This window comes from Mesitornis unicolor, unplaced genomic scaffold, assembly GCF_000695765.1.
Source record: "Mesitornis unicolor isolate BGI_N332 unplaced genomic scaffold, ASM69576v1 scaffold24916, whole genome shotgun sequence".
NCBI lineage: Eukaryota > Metazoa > Chordata > Aves > Mesitornithiformes > Mesitornithidae > Mesitornis > Mesitornis unicolor.
This window is the reverse complement of record NW_010190668.1, coordinates 10,638-27,436: the sequence shown is the minus strand read 5'-3', so window position 1 is coordinate 27,436 and position 16,799 is coordinate 10,638. Positions and strand designations below refer to the sequence as shown.

Below are 16,799 nucleotides of genomic sequence, written 5' to 3'. Positions count from 1 at the left end.
GTCCAAAACTTATTTTTTCACAGGACTTCTGGAGGATGACTAATAGAATTCAAACTTCATCTTTCTCACTTTGTAAGAGTATCGTTACATGTGCTTAAGATTTTTTTTCTTTTACGACAGAAAATTGCCTCACTTCATGAAAAAGTCTACATTCTTAAAACGCAAAAAAATAACTTCTCTGACACTCTGCAAAAGTGAAAAATCTTCAAAAGAAAAAAGGACAGAAGAAATGTGTATTGCTTTTTTTTTCCTTGATTACCGCTACAGGAGTTCACATTTGGCATGTTATGTTTGCTGTTTTCTGCTTCACTCTGAGTTAGTAACATAATGTACAGCATAAATTGGGTGCTAACCATCTAACACTGTTGAAAATCCTATTGTGAAGATCAGATGTTGTTATCTGTATGTGATTAGGGTTTGGTTTTGTTTTGTTCTGTTCCCCTGGACTGGTCTTATAGAAACCTTAAGTATATCATCCTGTTTCTAATTTATTGTCTTGGCTGTTACATTAGCCTTCTTAATAGATGTACTCATTCATTCCAGAAAAAAAACCAAACAAACCATGTTTTGTGTGCCTGGAGGCTTTGTTCTGTATTTGTTTGAGGATGGGAATTAAGGGTAACTAGAAATGAAGATAAATGCAGATGAACAATTCACACTCTCATATCAGTACAAAATCAAAACTAGTATCACTATTGTCAACATAAATACCAGTCAGAAGAGAATTAGGCCTCGCTCTGCATTTGCGGTTTGAGAAGAAAACATTTCCTGGTAGGATTAGTTGGGTTTTTTTTGGTGTGGGGTTTTTTTCAGTGTCTTTTTTTTTGTTTGGGTTTTTTTTACAGGACCAGATACCTGCACCTTAAACAAAGCTCCCCAACATACTGTATACTCTTTATTTGTGTTTGAGATTGAATTGTCCACTGCAGAATGCATCCTTGGGCTTTCTGAAATATATAGAATGACACTGGGTGAAGAGATGCAAAGTTATCCTGAGAGAGGGGAGTGACACTGTAAAACCTGTCTGGAAGAGAGCTGCAATAATGTTCGCTCCTGACTTTGGCTGTGTATGCTACAGAAATACAAACAGCATTTTTACTTGATTAAAGGTAACGTAATAAAAAAAAAAATACAACTTTTTCTGGGTGCTTTTTTGCACGCGGACCAGAGCTACAAGTACAATGAACTAAACACTTGAAATAGCAGCAGTAGCTACATTTTTTCACCCCATCATTTATGTGGCCCTTACATGGGCTGTCATTATCATCATTCTTCTCCTATCTAAGACAAATGTAACATCCTCTTGGTGTCAAATGGAAAGCAGCAGTGTGGGCTCTTGTATGACCTGCATTCAACTCCTGGCTCTGCCATAGGCTTCTTACATATAAAAATCAGATTAATCTGTAAAACAGAACTAAGAATATCTTCCAACCTCACCACATGGTGTGGTAGAGAAAAAAGATACACCTACTTGTAACCATGATGAATCCAGATGCTAGCGAAAGCTGAGTATTATGTAAACAAACATAATCAGGAACAGCTCTGATTTCAACTACACATTATATCAATTTAAGAAAAGCCCTACTCGGATTTATCTGAACAAAAACCAGGCAAATCCTCATTCAATTCCTACTGTTGCACTGGTAATATTCTACACACTTCAGAAAATGTAAGATGCAACCAGAATGAAACCATTTTTCAAGTATTTTCATAAATCCAGAACTATTTAAAATCTAGCAACACGACAGAGAGAGTAACTCAGTATCCTAGCCTGAAACAGCTTTCCAGTCCTGCATAGTCACTTCTCTAATCTTGCACAGTCAGTTTCTAACAGCTTCAGCAATGAGTCATCTGGTATATATTTGCCTAGGCATTTCCATCATTGAGACTTCTAGACCAAGGGAAGCAGTTGAAAGCAGCTAGCTGCCCCTACCACATTCCCTACTGAGATTTTTTCTTGCTTAATGTGCTGAATAGATGATTGTGGTTGTCCTACGTCCCCAGTAACTAGTGTCTACAATATAGGTTAGCGTTTTCTATGGAAACTGCACCATTTCCCAAGGCTCCCTCTATATGACTTCAGGGTTCATCTAAAATAGAGGATGCAATCTTTCAATCTCAGTGAATAGCAGACTGACAACACGCTAATTCAAGATAGTCAGTATAGTATTAAATATCAGCTTAGATATTTCACAAATGTTCTGTCATCTCCTAGAATAAACTTTATTGCAGTATTCAGACCAATGTTTCTCTAACTTATGTAACTGAGGTAGTCAGCATTGTAAAAAAATGCAAAAGAAAGAAGTACACCACTATTTTAAGAGATAAAAGGAGAAATTTTAGTCAAAATATTTTACAATAAAATAATTATGATTATAAATCTCTTTAGTTAAATATATACACATTACACGGTATTCTAAAAAGAATGAACTTATTAAAGTTTCAAGCAGATCTAATGCACAAATTCACCACTTTGTCAGCTTAGACTGTAATGTCAGTTTAACATTCGTAAATGGCTGTGTCAGACTAATGGCATTGTTTTGTGCAAAACTAAAAAAATTATGAAAAACAAATCTCCAAACCCTTCCGTTCCCATGGTAAATAGAAAAAGTAGTAGACACATACACACACTTACACACACAAACTTTGATTGCATACAGAGGTTAGAATGACCAGCACTAAAATAACCCCCATCTCTGCAAAATAATTAATTTCTTGAATTGATGTAGTTTTTGAAAATTACAAATTTTAAGTGCTAGCAAATTGTGCTTTTAGGCAGCCACATGGCCAATAAGGTAGATGTTGTCATAAAGGTGCCCCACAAAATCTTCACTAATATTCTGTGCAGCTCGTCGTGTATTTCGGATGAATTCCCTCTTTGACATTTTGTTCTTCACATGAGGGCTTGTTAGATCAATGGAAAGTAGAATCAAAGAGTAACACAGTACATAAACTGCATCTAGATAAGAGAAAATAAAATTAAAAAAAAATAAAAAGAAAACTGTGATCATTAAAAATATTCTTCCCTGTCCAAGAACCTTACTGTCCTCATCATCTGGGCTTATAATTACATATACACATACAAAACAACTCAAAAGTATATCCCAGTGAAATAGAATTTAATATAGCAATTTTCAAAGTAATAATGTCAGCACATTGCCAAATGAGCATTTACAAATTTCTACAGTATCCAAAAATCACTTTATGCACGTTCATTTAAACAGATTCTTGAAGGTTTTGTAAACTAAGGCCAACATCCTGCTAAAGCTTATCTTTAAATATGTAAGCAGTCCCACTGCTGAAAACTGGCTCTCTCCCCAAACAATTAGAAATGCCTGTTAACTTGAGTGAGGCCAAGACTCCCTCTCATTTCTCTGGGACTGTCCAAAGGGTAGAATAAGTGTGTAAGTCTTTGCAAGAGGAAACTTAGAGATATTACAGAGCTTAAGCACAGACAAAAGTGAAGGAAAGATAACATGAAAATAAACTCCACTTATCAGCTAGGTCTAAGAAAAGAATCTGTATGTTGTTTTTTTTCTTTATTTTTTTTTATCCCAGTAGGATGACGCCTGTATGCTGAACTCTCCCAAGTCATGTCTGCACTTTCAGAAATACTTGTTTAGGTGCTGATTTTAAAATTATCATAAACAGTAGCAGCGTCCAGAAATATAAAGACTGATCCACTGAATCAAAACTCTTTCTTGCTTACCAGGGCTAAGGCCGAGCTCCCTCATCAAATCAGGGTTACAAGCACAGAATCTATGTGAGAACTTGGTTATGAGAGTCTCAAGGTACTCCCCACGCTCCTCAGGAGCATGAATGTGTCTGAAGAACTCTCTCAGTGCATTTGGCAAGAACTGATTTCTGAAGTTGTGCAATGTCACAAGGTCATCCAAAACATCTCGCCTGGTAGAATAAAATTCCGTATGATTAGCAAAGTTTCTTTTAACCATTTAAATACGAAAATGTAGGTTTTAAAAATAAAACCAAAAGCTTTAGAACATTTTGAGCTTTTTTTTTTGTTCTGAAAGAAAGAAAATTATCACTAACAGCAAAAAGATAATATAAACACATTCAGACACAACAGTAGCCAAATACTATAGACATTAATCAGAATTCTACATTTCTTTATATGCATATTCAATCATACTCTACATAGAGGCTTTGTTGCCTTTAAACTGTCTGACAAAGCCATTAAAAAAGACAAAGGGAACAGATTAATGTGTGACAGTCACATTTTGGTGCCTAAGTAGAAGTTGTTACAGGAGTATCTTCTTAAAGTCAGGCTTAAGTTAGCTAAAATTTGCTCACAAAACCCCTTTAAAGTCTAGGTCCATCACTTAGATGGTGTACTGCTCTCAAGCATTTACCACTGAACACAGGAACATCTAAAGGATTCAGACTAGCCTACGCAAACAGATATGCAAAAGATATCTAAAGGAAATTTAGAAGCAAATTTGAAGTGAATTAAAGAATATTCTCATATGTTTATCCTGTCTATTAAACATTTCGGTACTAAGAGGGGAGTTTCAACATTTAGAAACCTATTTTTTATTTTTAGTGCCTGATTACACTCTGTTTACGAATGAAAGATGAATGGCAGTAGAGGTTGCTAATACTAACTTGCAACTTCATCCATTAAATAGTTTTGCCTTTTTTCTACTGCCAAAAAAGTTGATAATCTGAAGTTTTACAGCACAGGACTGTCAGTGGTGATAACACTAGAGACGGGTCCATTTATTCCTTTAGTGGTACAGGCTCAGGAGAATGAGAAACAGGAGAGGATTACAGAATCACAGAATGTTAGGAGTTGGAAGGGACCTCGAAAGATCATCCAGTCCAACTCCCTGACAGAGCAGGATCATCTAGACCAGGTCACACAGGAACACGTCCAGGCAGGTTTTGAATGTCTCCAGAGGAGACCCTACAACCTCTCTGGGCAGTCTGGTCCAGTGCTCTGTCACTTCCTGCTAGAAGTGCCTCTGTGCCTCTGCTCTTCCTATTTACATCCAGTTATTATTCTCCTCCTCTTCCAATTTCGCTTGATCGTGCTGGTGCTCCTCTTTCCTGACACTATGCTACCCCAACCTGAAGCTATCTTGGAAGGCAAGAGAAAGCATTGTGGATGTAGAAGAGCGTGCTACAGCAGGGATAGTGGTCCCTACTGTAGCTCATGCTGTCTCCAAGAGGATGCCCTATTGCATCTTAGGAGGTGGGTGTGACTTCCATTTGAGAAATATCAGAAAACCAAACAATGGTTACATGATTCAATATTAGTTAAAAAGCTATCATCATTTGGTAAAGTGGTAACTGCTTTTTCTGATAAACACCCATACTAGATAGGAAAAAAAAAAAACTTCAAGTCAACAAAAGAAGCAAAATATCTAATATCTATATCTGATTGTTATATAGCACAAAAATGATCACTACTAAAAGTTCACTATAACTTCAAAGTAATTTACGCCAAGAACTGCAAAAATATAGGAAAAAGCACAGGATGTAAGATTTACAAGTTATAGGCGGTATTTTCCAAGGTTCTTCTAAAGTGTTATGGTCACATAAGTACTTGAACTGAGTAACTGTTCATATTTAGCAGCAGCATTACTTAGCTGCATTTTCCTGCATCTTTACATCTTTAAAATTACATTAATACAAGCAAAGTATTGTTGAATGGTGCTGTACATTAAAAATGAATAGGAAATGTCTCTAGAGGAATTCAAATTACCTTTCATCAAGGTAGATTCTCAGCTTCTTCCAATTTAGTGTTCTTGTGCAAAAGATAAACTTAGCTATTTCTTTCGGCGAATCGTCCAGTATGCCCTTGGACATAAAGTAGTTGACTCCCTGAGACAAAATACATTTACGTATAAATATGTTTAATCTTCATGATGTGTTTAGGACCAAGCATTGCACTTGGCAATGTACAAAAATAATCCCATTAATTAGTTGGTCTGTTTTTCAGAATTATTCATCTTCCCCTAAATCACATTTCAACATGCACAATACACTCTAAAATAATAAATCAAATGCAAAGAAACAATTTTTTTTTATTTTTGAGATTTTATGTATATTCACAGTAAGAAATTTAAAATTATGAACCCCACAATGAGCATGATGGTTTTTTAATATTTTCTTTACAGTGCAGACTAGTATTTTGGTTTTCATACTTCTATATTTGCATTTAAAATTCTGCGGGGACCATAACTTTTAATTTTATAACTTTTGTAAACAAGAAAATCTTAACCATAAAGTGTTTAATCTTTAATATCTTTCATTAAAACATTAACTTTAATGTTCTCACATGTATATGATGTATCACATTCAAATAGATGCATTAAATGCATCTGTTTAAATGTGTAATGCAAATAAACACAAGCACGCTGATTTTAAAGCAAAGGTAAATATCAACATATATAAATATGCATACACATAAAGAACACTGTGCCTAACCAAAAAAAACTTTAAAAGATAGAATAATTGTGTATATTTTATATTCACATTATGATTTCCAGAATTTTCCACACTTTGCCAAGCAGATACTTTTTCTAGAATACACATGACAAATATAATTTAAAAATATTTCAGTGATATTCTGGATTCTTTTCATTCATTGAAATATCCCAAAGCATACTATTTTAAAAATGTTTAAAAACTATTTTTAAAAATGTTCACATTTTTCAGTAACAAAAATCTAAACCTGAAACTACTAAGGAAGTAGTTTCAATTTGGCAGGGGCTGGGAGTGGTTCTGAGCATCTGTTACAAAGAAGTGTTACATTCCTTAACTACGGTATGTCTTGACTGTACCATAATGCTGAAATAATGTACAATATGTAGGCCAGTGCATTTCTGTATATGATAGTGTACCAAGGCCACAACCTAAATCACCTTTAAAATACATCTTGAAAACTTTTTCCCATAAATCTTCAGATATCAGACTTCACAATATTTTGCAAGTCTGCCCTTTTAGTTTATAAAGATGTAGGGGCAACCTGTCATTCAGTACATAAATTAACTTCCCAGTGCCCTTCAATTTTGCTTAAAAACAAAATAAAGCCCTGAGTGCAGGCTTAGAAAGTTGTTTTATGAAGTGAATTTGTAAAGAAGAGTCTCAGTTATATCAAGGAAAAAATAAATTAGAATATATGCTTAAGATACTGATAACACAAGTGAAAAGTCAGCAAACACCTGTAATATTATCTAGCTGTTTTTACTAGTCCATAATTTTTGCTTATATATTTATAGAAAACAGCAGTTGATCAGCATACTTTTTTATTAAAAATATGTTTTATAAAATAAAAAAAAAAATGTTTTATACAGGTAATAAAAAAAATCCTGGCAATTTTAGGCCCTGATTTTAAAAAGAGTATTTAAGACATTAATGAAACATGTATTGCACTATAAGCTTGCATTTAAGTCCATATTAGATCATAGTTAAGTTTGTCCATAATATTGATGAACAACATAAGGTTAATACTTTCTTGAATTAGAACTAAATAAGAAACTAAGTATGGGAGATCAAAATGAACATCAACTGCATATTAATTCCTCAAGTATTTTATCAATTTATACAAGACTAGCAGTAGAACATCTCCTTTACATACATTCTGACTTAATGAGAAACATGCATTTGCTTCAGTAACAAGTATTTGCTTAAGGCAATATTAACTGAAGCTTGGCAAGGAAGTCTCAGTAGCATTTCCGCTGCAATTATTTAACAAACACTTCTGCAACATATCTAGAAAATACCTGGCGCATCACAGATGAGGCAGGATGGAAATAACACCTTCTTTAAGACACGCAATGCGTTGGTTTTTCTGTGACATTGAATGTCATAACTCATTTATTTCATGCACTAGATTTCAACTCAGGATCTTTACTTGATATGCTACCAACTCTTCGCAAAGCATTCTTATTCGCAGTCTCGAATTCCCTGTCTGTCCCCTACCACACATAATGCTTGACAGTATCTTTGTGAATGCAGTCTCGTTATCAATTCCCCTCAACTCCTTCACAAATAAACAGGATGTAAATAAAATATACTTCAGCACATACGATCATTTTAAGTTGCTTTTGATTTCTTCCTAAGCAACCACAAATACTTTTCAACAATAGAAACCTGATTTCTGTTTGAAGCTACTCAATTTTGGCTCACAGTAAATGAAATTTATTTACAAGATTTATGGCATGTCATTGAATCCCCTTTTTGTAATACTAAACACTGCCTTGAATTCACTCAGAATGCACACTTCAAATAAATCACTTTTGGTAGCTAAAATAGTTGCTCATGGTAGGTATAATGGCTAAAATAAGTAGTTCTACACACTATTAAAATCTATGCTAAGATTATTTATCAGTCATCTGGTGATTCTCCTAGGAAACATCTGACCGAAGTGCCACTATCTACCCGGTCTTTTTCACACTTTGGTAACAATGCAGGATGGGAATACATGGTATGTTCTTCTAATTCTGATTTAGGGGGAAAGTAGTTGGGTGAACAGCACAACCACCAAGATTTCCAGTAGCTCTGTGTTTGCCTAACTTATATGAGGAGCCTGCTTGTCACTATAATGGTGTTAGCATTAGAGAATTAAGAAAGATGCCTTAAAGATAATTGTCTTTGTGGCAAGAATGTTATAACTGAATTTCAGACAGCTCTGGGTAAAATCTTTATGTATGAAAGTGCTGATTTAAATTATATATGCAAATAACAATTATAACTATACACTAATAGTAACAACAAAAGCCATTCATTGTTTTTCAATATGTTATTTTTTACAGTTGCTCCTTTTTTTCCAGTCACATGATGCTTGTTTTACTGACCTATTCTATTAAAGCCCTGACACTCCTAGCTTGCTTTCTCTCTGTTCCCAAGAATCTTTCCATTCATTTATAGGCTGTCATTTACAGAACACCTAATATCAAAGTTTTCTTCTTCAGTATTGGTTTCATTTCTGCATTGACTTTCTTCTCTGCTAAGACTACTTTTAAAATAATTAAGTACCATAGTCAACATTAAAACTTTTGTACTTGCCTTTGATAACTCTGTTTAGATGTACATACAAAACAAACCAGACATATTCTAAGTTAATGGCACAGAAATTTTGGAATCAGTATTTTTCTACACATATGCATGATTTCTCTTTTTAACATTGAAATGGAATTGTCTGCAAATTCAGAGTTTAGGTAAAAAGCTTCATTATCTCCAATGCACATTTAGAAGTAGCACAAGAAAATATATGACAAATGCATTTGTCAATAAAGACAAATTTCACTTAATATGTGGAATTTCAAATTTCACGTTTCACATAAATGGTTGTACACATGCTCTATTGGTTCAGCTTAAATAGTTTTAAAAGGTGACTATGGAAATCACTAGTAGCATATTAACATTAACATTTTTAGGTGATTTATAATTCTGTGAGTTGTATGCTTCTACATTTTGGTACGATTAAGTAAATATCAACACAAAATGCTGATTTTTTTCTACTCTGTACTGTATTTAAAAAGACCATTTTGATCACCAAGCAAAGCAAAACATTCTTAAATACAAGCTGTCGAAGTACAGAAATTCAAGATTAAATATTAGCTTAATTATTTAGATAAATTTTTTTGGGCAGTGGCTATCATTTTATTCTGTATATGCAGTATGTGGCATAGTAGGGCTCCAATTTGTACATGGAACATCTACGTAACATTAATATTATTAGTAAATAATAATTAGATGTGTACGGTATTATCATTCCCATTTTTCTAGGGAAATGCACTATCTTCATATATATTACATGATGCATACACTGGAACAAAATGCACAGTACTGATGCAGTATTTTCTAACAGAATCTTTTAAGATTCTTTTCCTAAGTTACAAATCAAGCCATTTGGTGACAAATGTGGGCACAATATAGAACATACATTTCAAACAGTGTCTCTTTCACTGTATGACTTTAAAATACAGCCTCAGTGATAAACACTTATGATGGCAGAAATCACAAATAGATCGTAGAAATATTTTTCATATTACACAGAATTGATAACTAATAATTTACAAGATTAAAGTTCTCTGACTTTAACATAGAGTCTTCAAAATGTTTCAGCTGTCTTGTCCATTCCAACTTTTAGTTAAATCACACAAAAGAACCTCTTCCCTCTACAACATACACATACTTCTAATACTCTTAGGACAGATAAATCAATGCATCTCAAAATTGGCTTACTTGGTAGGGCACTATGAAATAGGGTACGTTTTCAAAAAATTTGGTTAGAAATATAGAGCACAGTAAATATTCCGTAATCGACAGACTATCTATAAGTAAAAGTCAGGTAAGGTAGCTTTATGCAAGTGGCCAATAATTCATTTATAATCAAGAAAAGGCCAGAAAACTGGCCTCCCTGGCAAAAACTAAGGGCAGTTGGTAATGAATGAGACAATCAGAAAAGTGGAAAGCCAGGCTTAGTAAAAGCACTGTCTTGCTGTACTTTATTGTTATTATGCTACATAAAGGACATCCTGACCTCATTAAAGTCCGAGAGTTTTGGTACAGTCCAGATTCCAAAAGATCCACAAAAACAAATGCTATTAAACAGAATCTATTAGATCTTCTTTCTTGACCAAAAGACCCTTTTTTCCACCCTCAGTTTAAATTTATACTTAATTACATGGAGCTATGTGATGTACTTGACAAAATATTTTGTAGGGAGTTAGAAACAGTATACAAAACAGTGGGAAATAACTTCTGGGTGCTGACAAATTCTGAGTCATAATCATATGAGATATGAAATGAGCACTGTGAGAGAAACATTTCACATACACCATACACTTTTTAGAATAAAATACAGCAGAAACCATGTAGGTAGATTAAAAAAAAACATAACATCCATATTCAAGTGTTAACACTAACTCTAAACCAGCCCCTGTCCCCAAAGAAACAAAAACCAGTTCCAAAATCTTGGCTACTATGTGCTGCCATAAGGAAAAAAACCCAAACAAACCAACATAAAATATGCACCAAACATGCACTGGAGGGTGGGGTTGTTGTTGTTGTGTTTTGTTGTGGTGGGTTTTTCTTGTTGTTCCCACCCCCCCTCCCCCCCAAATTACGGGTAATGTGATTAGGCACATCCTTTCAGCAGAATGTGATTACCTGCTATGAATTATGCAAGCTCATGCACACAATCAATACATTAAATTACAGCAGATATCACAACACCATGCACACAACAGTGGCTAACCAGAGAATCCTACCACAAATTGAGTAGATGCTCTTCCCTACCCCGTGAGCCACCGCTAGCTCTGGAGCTGTTGCTGTGGAGCCTGGTTACCCATTTTCATGACATGGGCGATGTCCTTTGGAGAATCTTGCTCCTGTGGCTGTAAGTATTCCTATTTTTATAGTAATTTGATCAGGTCTGTTATCAAATGTAAAGCAGAGTCTGGCAGGAAATTCGGAGATGTAATTTGTAATAGTGGAATGTCATATCACAAATTCCAGTCACAGTGTCCTTATAATAATAATTCTGCCAATATCACAGTTGTAAACAATAAAAGCAATAGTATTTGTGAATTCTCATGAAACTCAGGCCCTGAATGATTCCTACCAGGCTACGGTGCTCCACAGGGAGAGAGGAACAGAAGGCCTTAGGAGATATCCTGAGGTTCTCACCTCTCACTAGGTCTGAAGCAGACTGTTTGTACTACTTCTGTACAATACAACCATAATAAATCCAGAAGAATTAAGTGTAGCATAATAAATGTAGTATCTAACTTAGGTATGCTATAAGGTAGCTCTTATTTGCAGATCTTAATTTCCTTTAAAAAATAAATTTTTTATTAAGCGCCTTTTGTGAAGGCTCCAAATGCTTTAAAACTACCAAGATTACTTTAAATTAGGTTGGAATATAGCAGCATATTATAAACTAAGATAGTAAGTGAAAAACTATGTTAAAACAAATTAAAAGACAAAGAAAAATTTGGATAGACAAAACTATTACCAATTAAAAGTTGATATATCCTTGAAAACACATTTAAGTTACCTAAAGACCGCCTTACATTTGAAACACTTTACATTTATTACCAAATTCACTAAAATCCTACTGAAAATCAATGCTAATCACTCAAGTGACAATGAGCTGATAAGATGTTTCAGCACTGCGTATCACAGATCGAGGCAGAAGTCTACCAGAGACATTACAAAATACTGTAATTAGTGACTAATAAAAGTAGTGGGTTTCGTTATCAAACAGAATATGAGATAAAGCAAGAATGCAAACAAAATCACATTATTGTACTGATTCATGCAACCACTTTATTTATTTCACCCTGTGGTCACAAGTTCATGTTTTCTGTATCACATCAGCAGAGTGAACTTTCAGCTCCTAGAAGTATATCTATTAATGTTTCTTAATCCTTATCCTACTTTGGATTTATTCAATTACCACTTCCTTGGGTAAGTATAAATATATGCAGGGAGTTAATATTACTTCTTTTTTCAGTACCGTGTACCTTCTTTTCCTAGGAAACATGAAGCAGGAGCCTGGTTTTGTACACAAAAGACTGTCACTTGGACATAAATTGCATATCTCCCAGGCAAAAGCTGTCTACTCTCTAACTCTTTTCTTCTTTGAAAGGTGACAGAGCGAAAGCAGAAACTGAGTTTTCCAGTTAGTTACATGGATAAATAAATGGAAATATTTTAGTTTGACATGGGGTATTTTTTTAAATTAAATATAAGCTGTTACGTACTATAAAGAAAGATTATGCTAACAAACATCCACAGAAATCAAATCCAACTTATCTTTAGGATAGTTCAGCAATACATCTTTTTCATAGTAATTCAAGATTTGCTCCTTGATAGTGGAAATACTTAAAAATCCCTTACAAGAAACCATAGTCATAGAAGAAATTGGTGTTACTTTATACCTCATTGTGCTTTAACTGAAGTTAACTCATACTCTGCAGAAGCCTTTCAGTATTTCAATTTATGGAAGTTTTCTATTATCCTTTTTAAATTCTCCATTGCCTCTGCAGTTAGGATCTGCCTCATTCCTAAGTCAACACATGCTTATAAATTTCTGGCATTCATAAGTCAGACCACTGTACAGAGCACTTAAGAGGCAAGCCATATAAATGATATGCACAGGTACCATATGCAGAAAGAGGTCAGGATAGGGCTGCAACTCAGTATTAACTAACCATTTCTACAGTAAAACAAACGTCAACTAAAACTTGGCTTTTAATATGGTTATAATTATAAAACAACAATCACAATTATTTTAACTATTTATTACTATCAGCAACAGTTCACTTACCTCATCAGGGTTGGCATTAAAGGTGAGACTGCCCTCATCTAGCTGCATATACAATTTTCTAAAAGAAAATCCTAGAGGTGGATTCTTATTGTATATAGAACAGTGACCCCAAGTGGATTTGCACAACCTATGAAAAATAGAATTAGTCTATTATCAAAATTCCTTTCTGTATTTCATGTATTTAACACAAGTAAAATGTAAACACTGCAAAGCCAAATACACAAACTACAGAAAAAGCAGAAATGGGTGACTTGTAACACTTAGGTATTAAGCCTTTTGTACGTGTGTTGCTAAAGTCTCTATTTATATCATTAGTTTTCTCTTCAAATGGGTTTTGGTGTATTTGAGTGCAATCTCAAAACATAACCCAGTAGGTGGCATCATAATGAGATCCACACAGCTGAGACCTTTGGCACTCGTAGTATCTGAACACCAGGTAACTGTGACAAGTTCTTCTCCTGCAGCAGTATGACAGTTTAAAAAATTGTGTTTCTTTTCTTACACACTAGTTGTGCAGTGAGACACCACATTTGCATAAAATTATGCTATCAACTCACTGCCTTTCCTGTCTGTCCTTTTACAGCTTTTCCAGTCTTAACCACTCCTAATCTTTTGTTCCAGCCCCACCCCTCCCTGTCTTCTCAGCTTCTTTCCCTCTAGCTCACCCTGACTCCTATCTCAGTTTCATCAGTTTCCGTCCCTCATCTCAGTCTCCTTGATGACACCATCTGAAATTCCCTTGAACTCTCACTTTCTAGGCACTCCGATTGTTATCTAGATTCCTTATTGAACCGGTAGCTCTTCAACACATCTGTTTTGTAAATAATTAAGTACAATGCTTAGAACCCAGCAGGTAGCCACTGAGGACATGGGAGAAACTTTGTTTTCAGTTCACAAACCTGGGTCTCATTTGGACTGAATTTAGAACTGCAGCCACAGAACTCTTCAAAGCCTAAACACACACATATAATACAGGTAGAATACTGAAGACTAAGACATCTACAGAGATTATGCAATTTGAGATTTTTATTAGTGTGCTAAATTAGAACACATTTTCACTAACAAAATGTATACTTTGTACTGTGTATTATTTGGGAAGATTTCACTAAATATGATGGAGCTATTTCTCAAGATGAACTCTGAAGAAAATATGTATTTTTTTAACCCCTGTATGTTAAGAATACATAGTGCATACAACTAAGCAGTTCTAGCATCTTCAAGCTTTGGTCCAGGGAGTTTAATTGTATTTAGTGTGGTTTTGATACCAAGAACTGAGTACAATACAATGCCTACTTACTCAACTGCCAAGCTACTTGATATACATAAATCTAGAAGCTTAGCAGGATCTTCACTAGCATTCCTGTTTCCTGCCAACAGTCCTCAACAGCAGAACAAATGTGACCAAGAAGTTAAAACTGCATTATCCTATTGCTGAGTTCATGAGCATGATAGGAAGGGAAGCTGCTTAATTCAAATGCAGAGGGACACAGAAATAGATGAGGAAGGAAGAATCACAGAATGGTAGGAGTTGGAAGGGACCTCTGAAGATCATCTAGTCTAACCACCCTGGCAGCAGGATCACCTAGAGAAGATGACACAGGGACATGTCCAGGTGGGTTTTGAATGTCTCCAGAGGAGACGCCATAGTCCCACTGGGCAGCCTGCTCCACTCACAGTAAAAAAGTTTTTCCTTATGTTTAGCTTAAACCTTCTGTATTCCAGTTTGTGATCAATGCCCCTTGTCCTGTCACTGGGCATAACCAAGAAGACACTGATCCCATCTTCCTGACACCCACCCTTTAGATATTTATAAGCATTAATGAGATCTCCCCTCAGTCTCCTCTTCTCCAGGCTAAACAGACCCAACTCTTTCAGCCTTTCCTCATTCGGGAGAAGCTCCAGTCCCCTCACAATCTTAGTAGCTCTATGCTGGACTTTCTCCAGTAGTTCCTTATCCTTCTCGAACTGGGGAGCCCAGAATTGGATGCATTTATTCTAGATGTGGCCTAACCAGTGCAGAGCAGAAGGGGAGGATAACCTCCCTTGACCTACTGGCCACACTCTTCTTAATGCACCCCAGGATGCCATGGGCCTTGGCTGCAAACGTACATTGCCGGTTCATGGTCAGCCTGCTGTCCACCAGTACTCTCAGGTTCTTTTCCCCTGAGCTGCTCTGCAGCAGATACAAGAAAGAAGACACAAGTTCTGCTGTCCATCTACTCTAAAGCTAAATATGATTTAATCAGTCTTTCCTAGTGCTGTAAAACACCAAATATCAAAGAAAATATTTCAAATTAAATTTTGATCTTATACTATTTTGATAGAACATTCCTCTATTTATTTCCTGGACAGACAAACTCTGCATATTTTATATAAATATGTTTCAATGTGTTAGACTGCAAAAATGCCACTTGACACATTTGCAGAACTGACCTTTTAATCCACCCTTTCATCACCATCTTCCAAAGAACATACCCTTAATTTGCTCTAAGACAAGTATAGTAGATGAGTTCTCATCCTTTTTTGCCTGAAGCTTCAGCTGAATAGGTTTGTGTGCTCAAGCTACTTGTTTGAAGTTTGGAGAAATAATAATACAAACATTTAAGATGTGCTTTGAGCTAAAAAAAAGTTAAGGTGAGCCCTCGGGTTTTTTTCCCCATGATATATGAAATGACAGGTGTGTAGTAATACGCATGTATACTTGTACCAAGCACACTTGTGCATGTAGTAATCTCCACTAATACCTTATAGTAAGTAGAAATCCAGAATAACACATTTATAAACTATATTCATGTTTCCCCTTTGTTAAATGACAAAAAGCATATGTTGAGATAAATTTAACATCTAATTTTATTTTTTTTTTCTGCTTACCCTTGCCAGAGAAGCTCATCATTAGCAAGATCCTGCCAGACACATGAAGCTAGACAGAGATCAGTTGCATTTAGGTATGACAAAATGGTAAAACTAAGCTCTGGTGGCAGCATTTCCAGGTTAATGAATCCTTCTTGTTCTTTAGATTTTCTTGTCTTCAACAGGTGGTAGATGTCAATGCCTCCTTGGGTTTGTTTCTGATTGCTTGTATTCGAAACATTGTTAGTAGCTATCCTCCTACCATGTTCTCTGGTAAGATAGCCTTGTCCACTGTATCCTTGGTGTTGCAGTTGCTGGTTCCTAGCAACTCTCCAGAGTCCCTGACCCATCTGCGAGCCTGCTGGACATAAAATCCAAATTAAATATTGGCAGCTACTTATAAATACTTATATGACAGATTCAGTACACACTGGAAAAATAAAAGTGTGGTACTGATTTGCATAGGAAAAAAAGTGAGTTTTGTCAAAGTTATGCTGACAATGTAATCTGTCTCAAATGGAGCCACTGAATAAATACTGAAAGCAAAACCCATGAAAAACTAGAGGATTAAAAAAAATTCTACACTTGAAAAGTCAAAAAATTAACAATAAGCTTCTGCAAACAGTACCAAACATTAGCTATG

General features: G+C 35.2%; 1 protein-coding gene across 1 annotated transcript; it reads right to left on the bottom strand.

The window, feature by feature from the left end:
* Nucleotides 1–2,313: 2,313 nt before the first annotated feature.
* On the bottom strand, nucleotides 2,314–16,511 carry FBXO8 (F-box protein 8). The gene is made up of 5 exons (XM_010186479.1): nucleotides 16,178–16,511; nucleotides 13,307–13,433; nucleotides 5,726–5,844; nucleotides 3,710–3,906; nucleotides 2,314–2,959 (listed from the first exon to the last, which is right to left on the bottom strand). Exons 1-5 carry the CDS (start codon nucleotides 16,504–16,506, stop codon nucleotides 2,772–2,774), a joined length of 960 nt encoding a protein of 319 aa, XP_010184781.1. The 5' UTR covers nucleotides 16,507–16,511; the 3' UTR covers nucleotides 2,314–2,771.
* Nucleotides 16,512–16,799: the final 288 nt, after the last annotated feature.

What these genes read in the sequence shown, in the direction of transcription:
- FBXO8 (XM_010186479.1), bottom strand. Translation starts at nt 16,506, where the DNA reads ATGGGTCAGGGACTCTGGAGAGTTGCTAGGAACCAGCAACTGCAACAC. An exon ending in TTAATGCCAACCCTGATGAG is followed by an intron (nt 5,845 to 13,306) that starts GTAAGTGAACTG and finishes ATTTTGTCTCAG; the next exon opens with GGAGTCAACTACTTTATGTC. An exon ending in AGAATCTACCTTGATGAAAG is followed by an intron (nt 3,907 to 5,725) that starts GTAATTTGAATT and finishes TTATTCTACCAG; the next exon opens with GCGAGATGTTTTGGATGACC.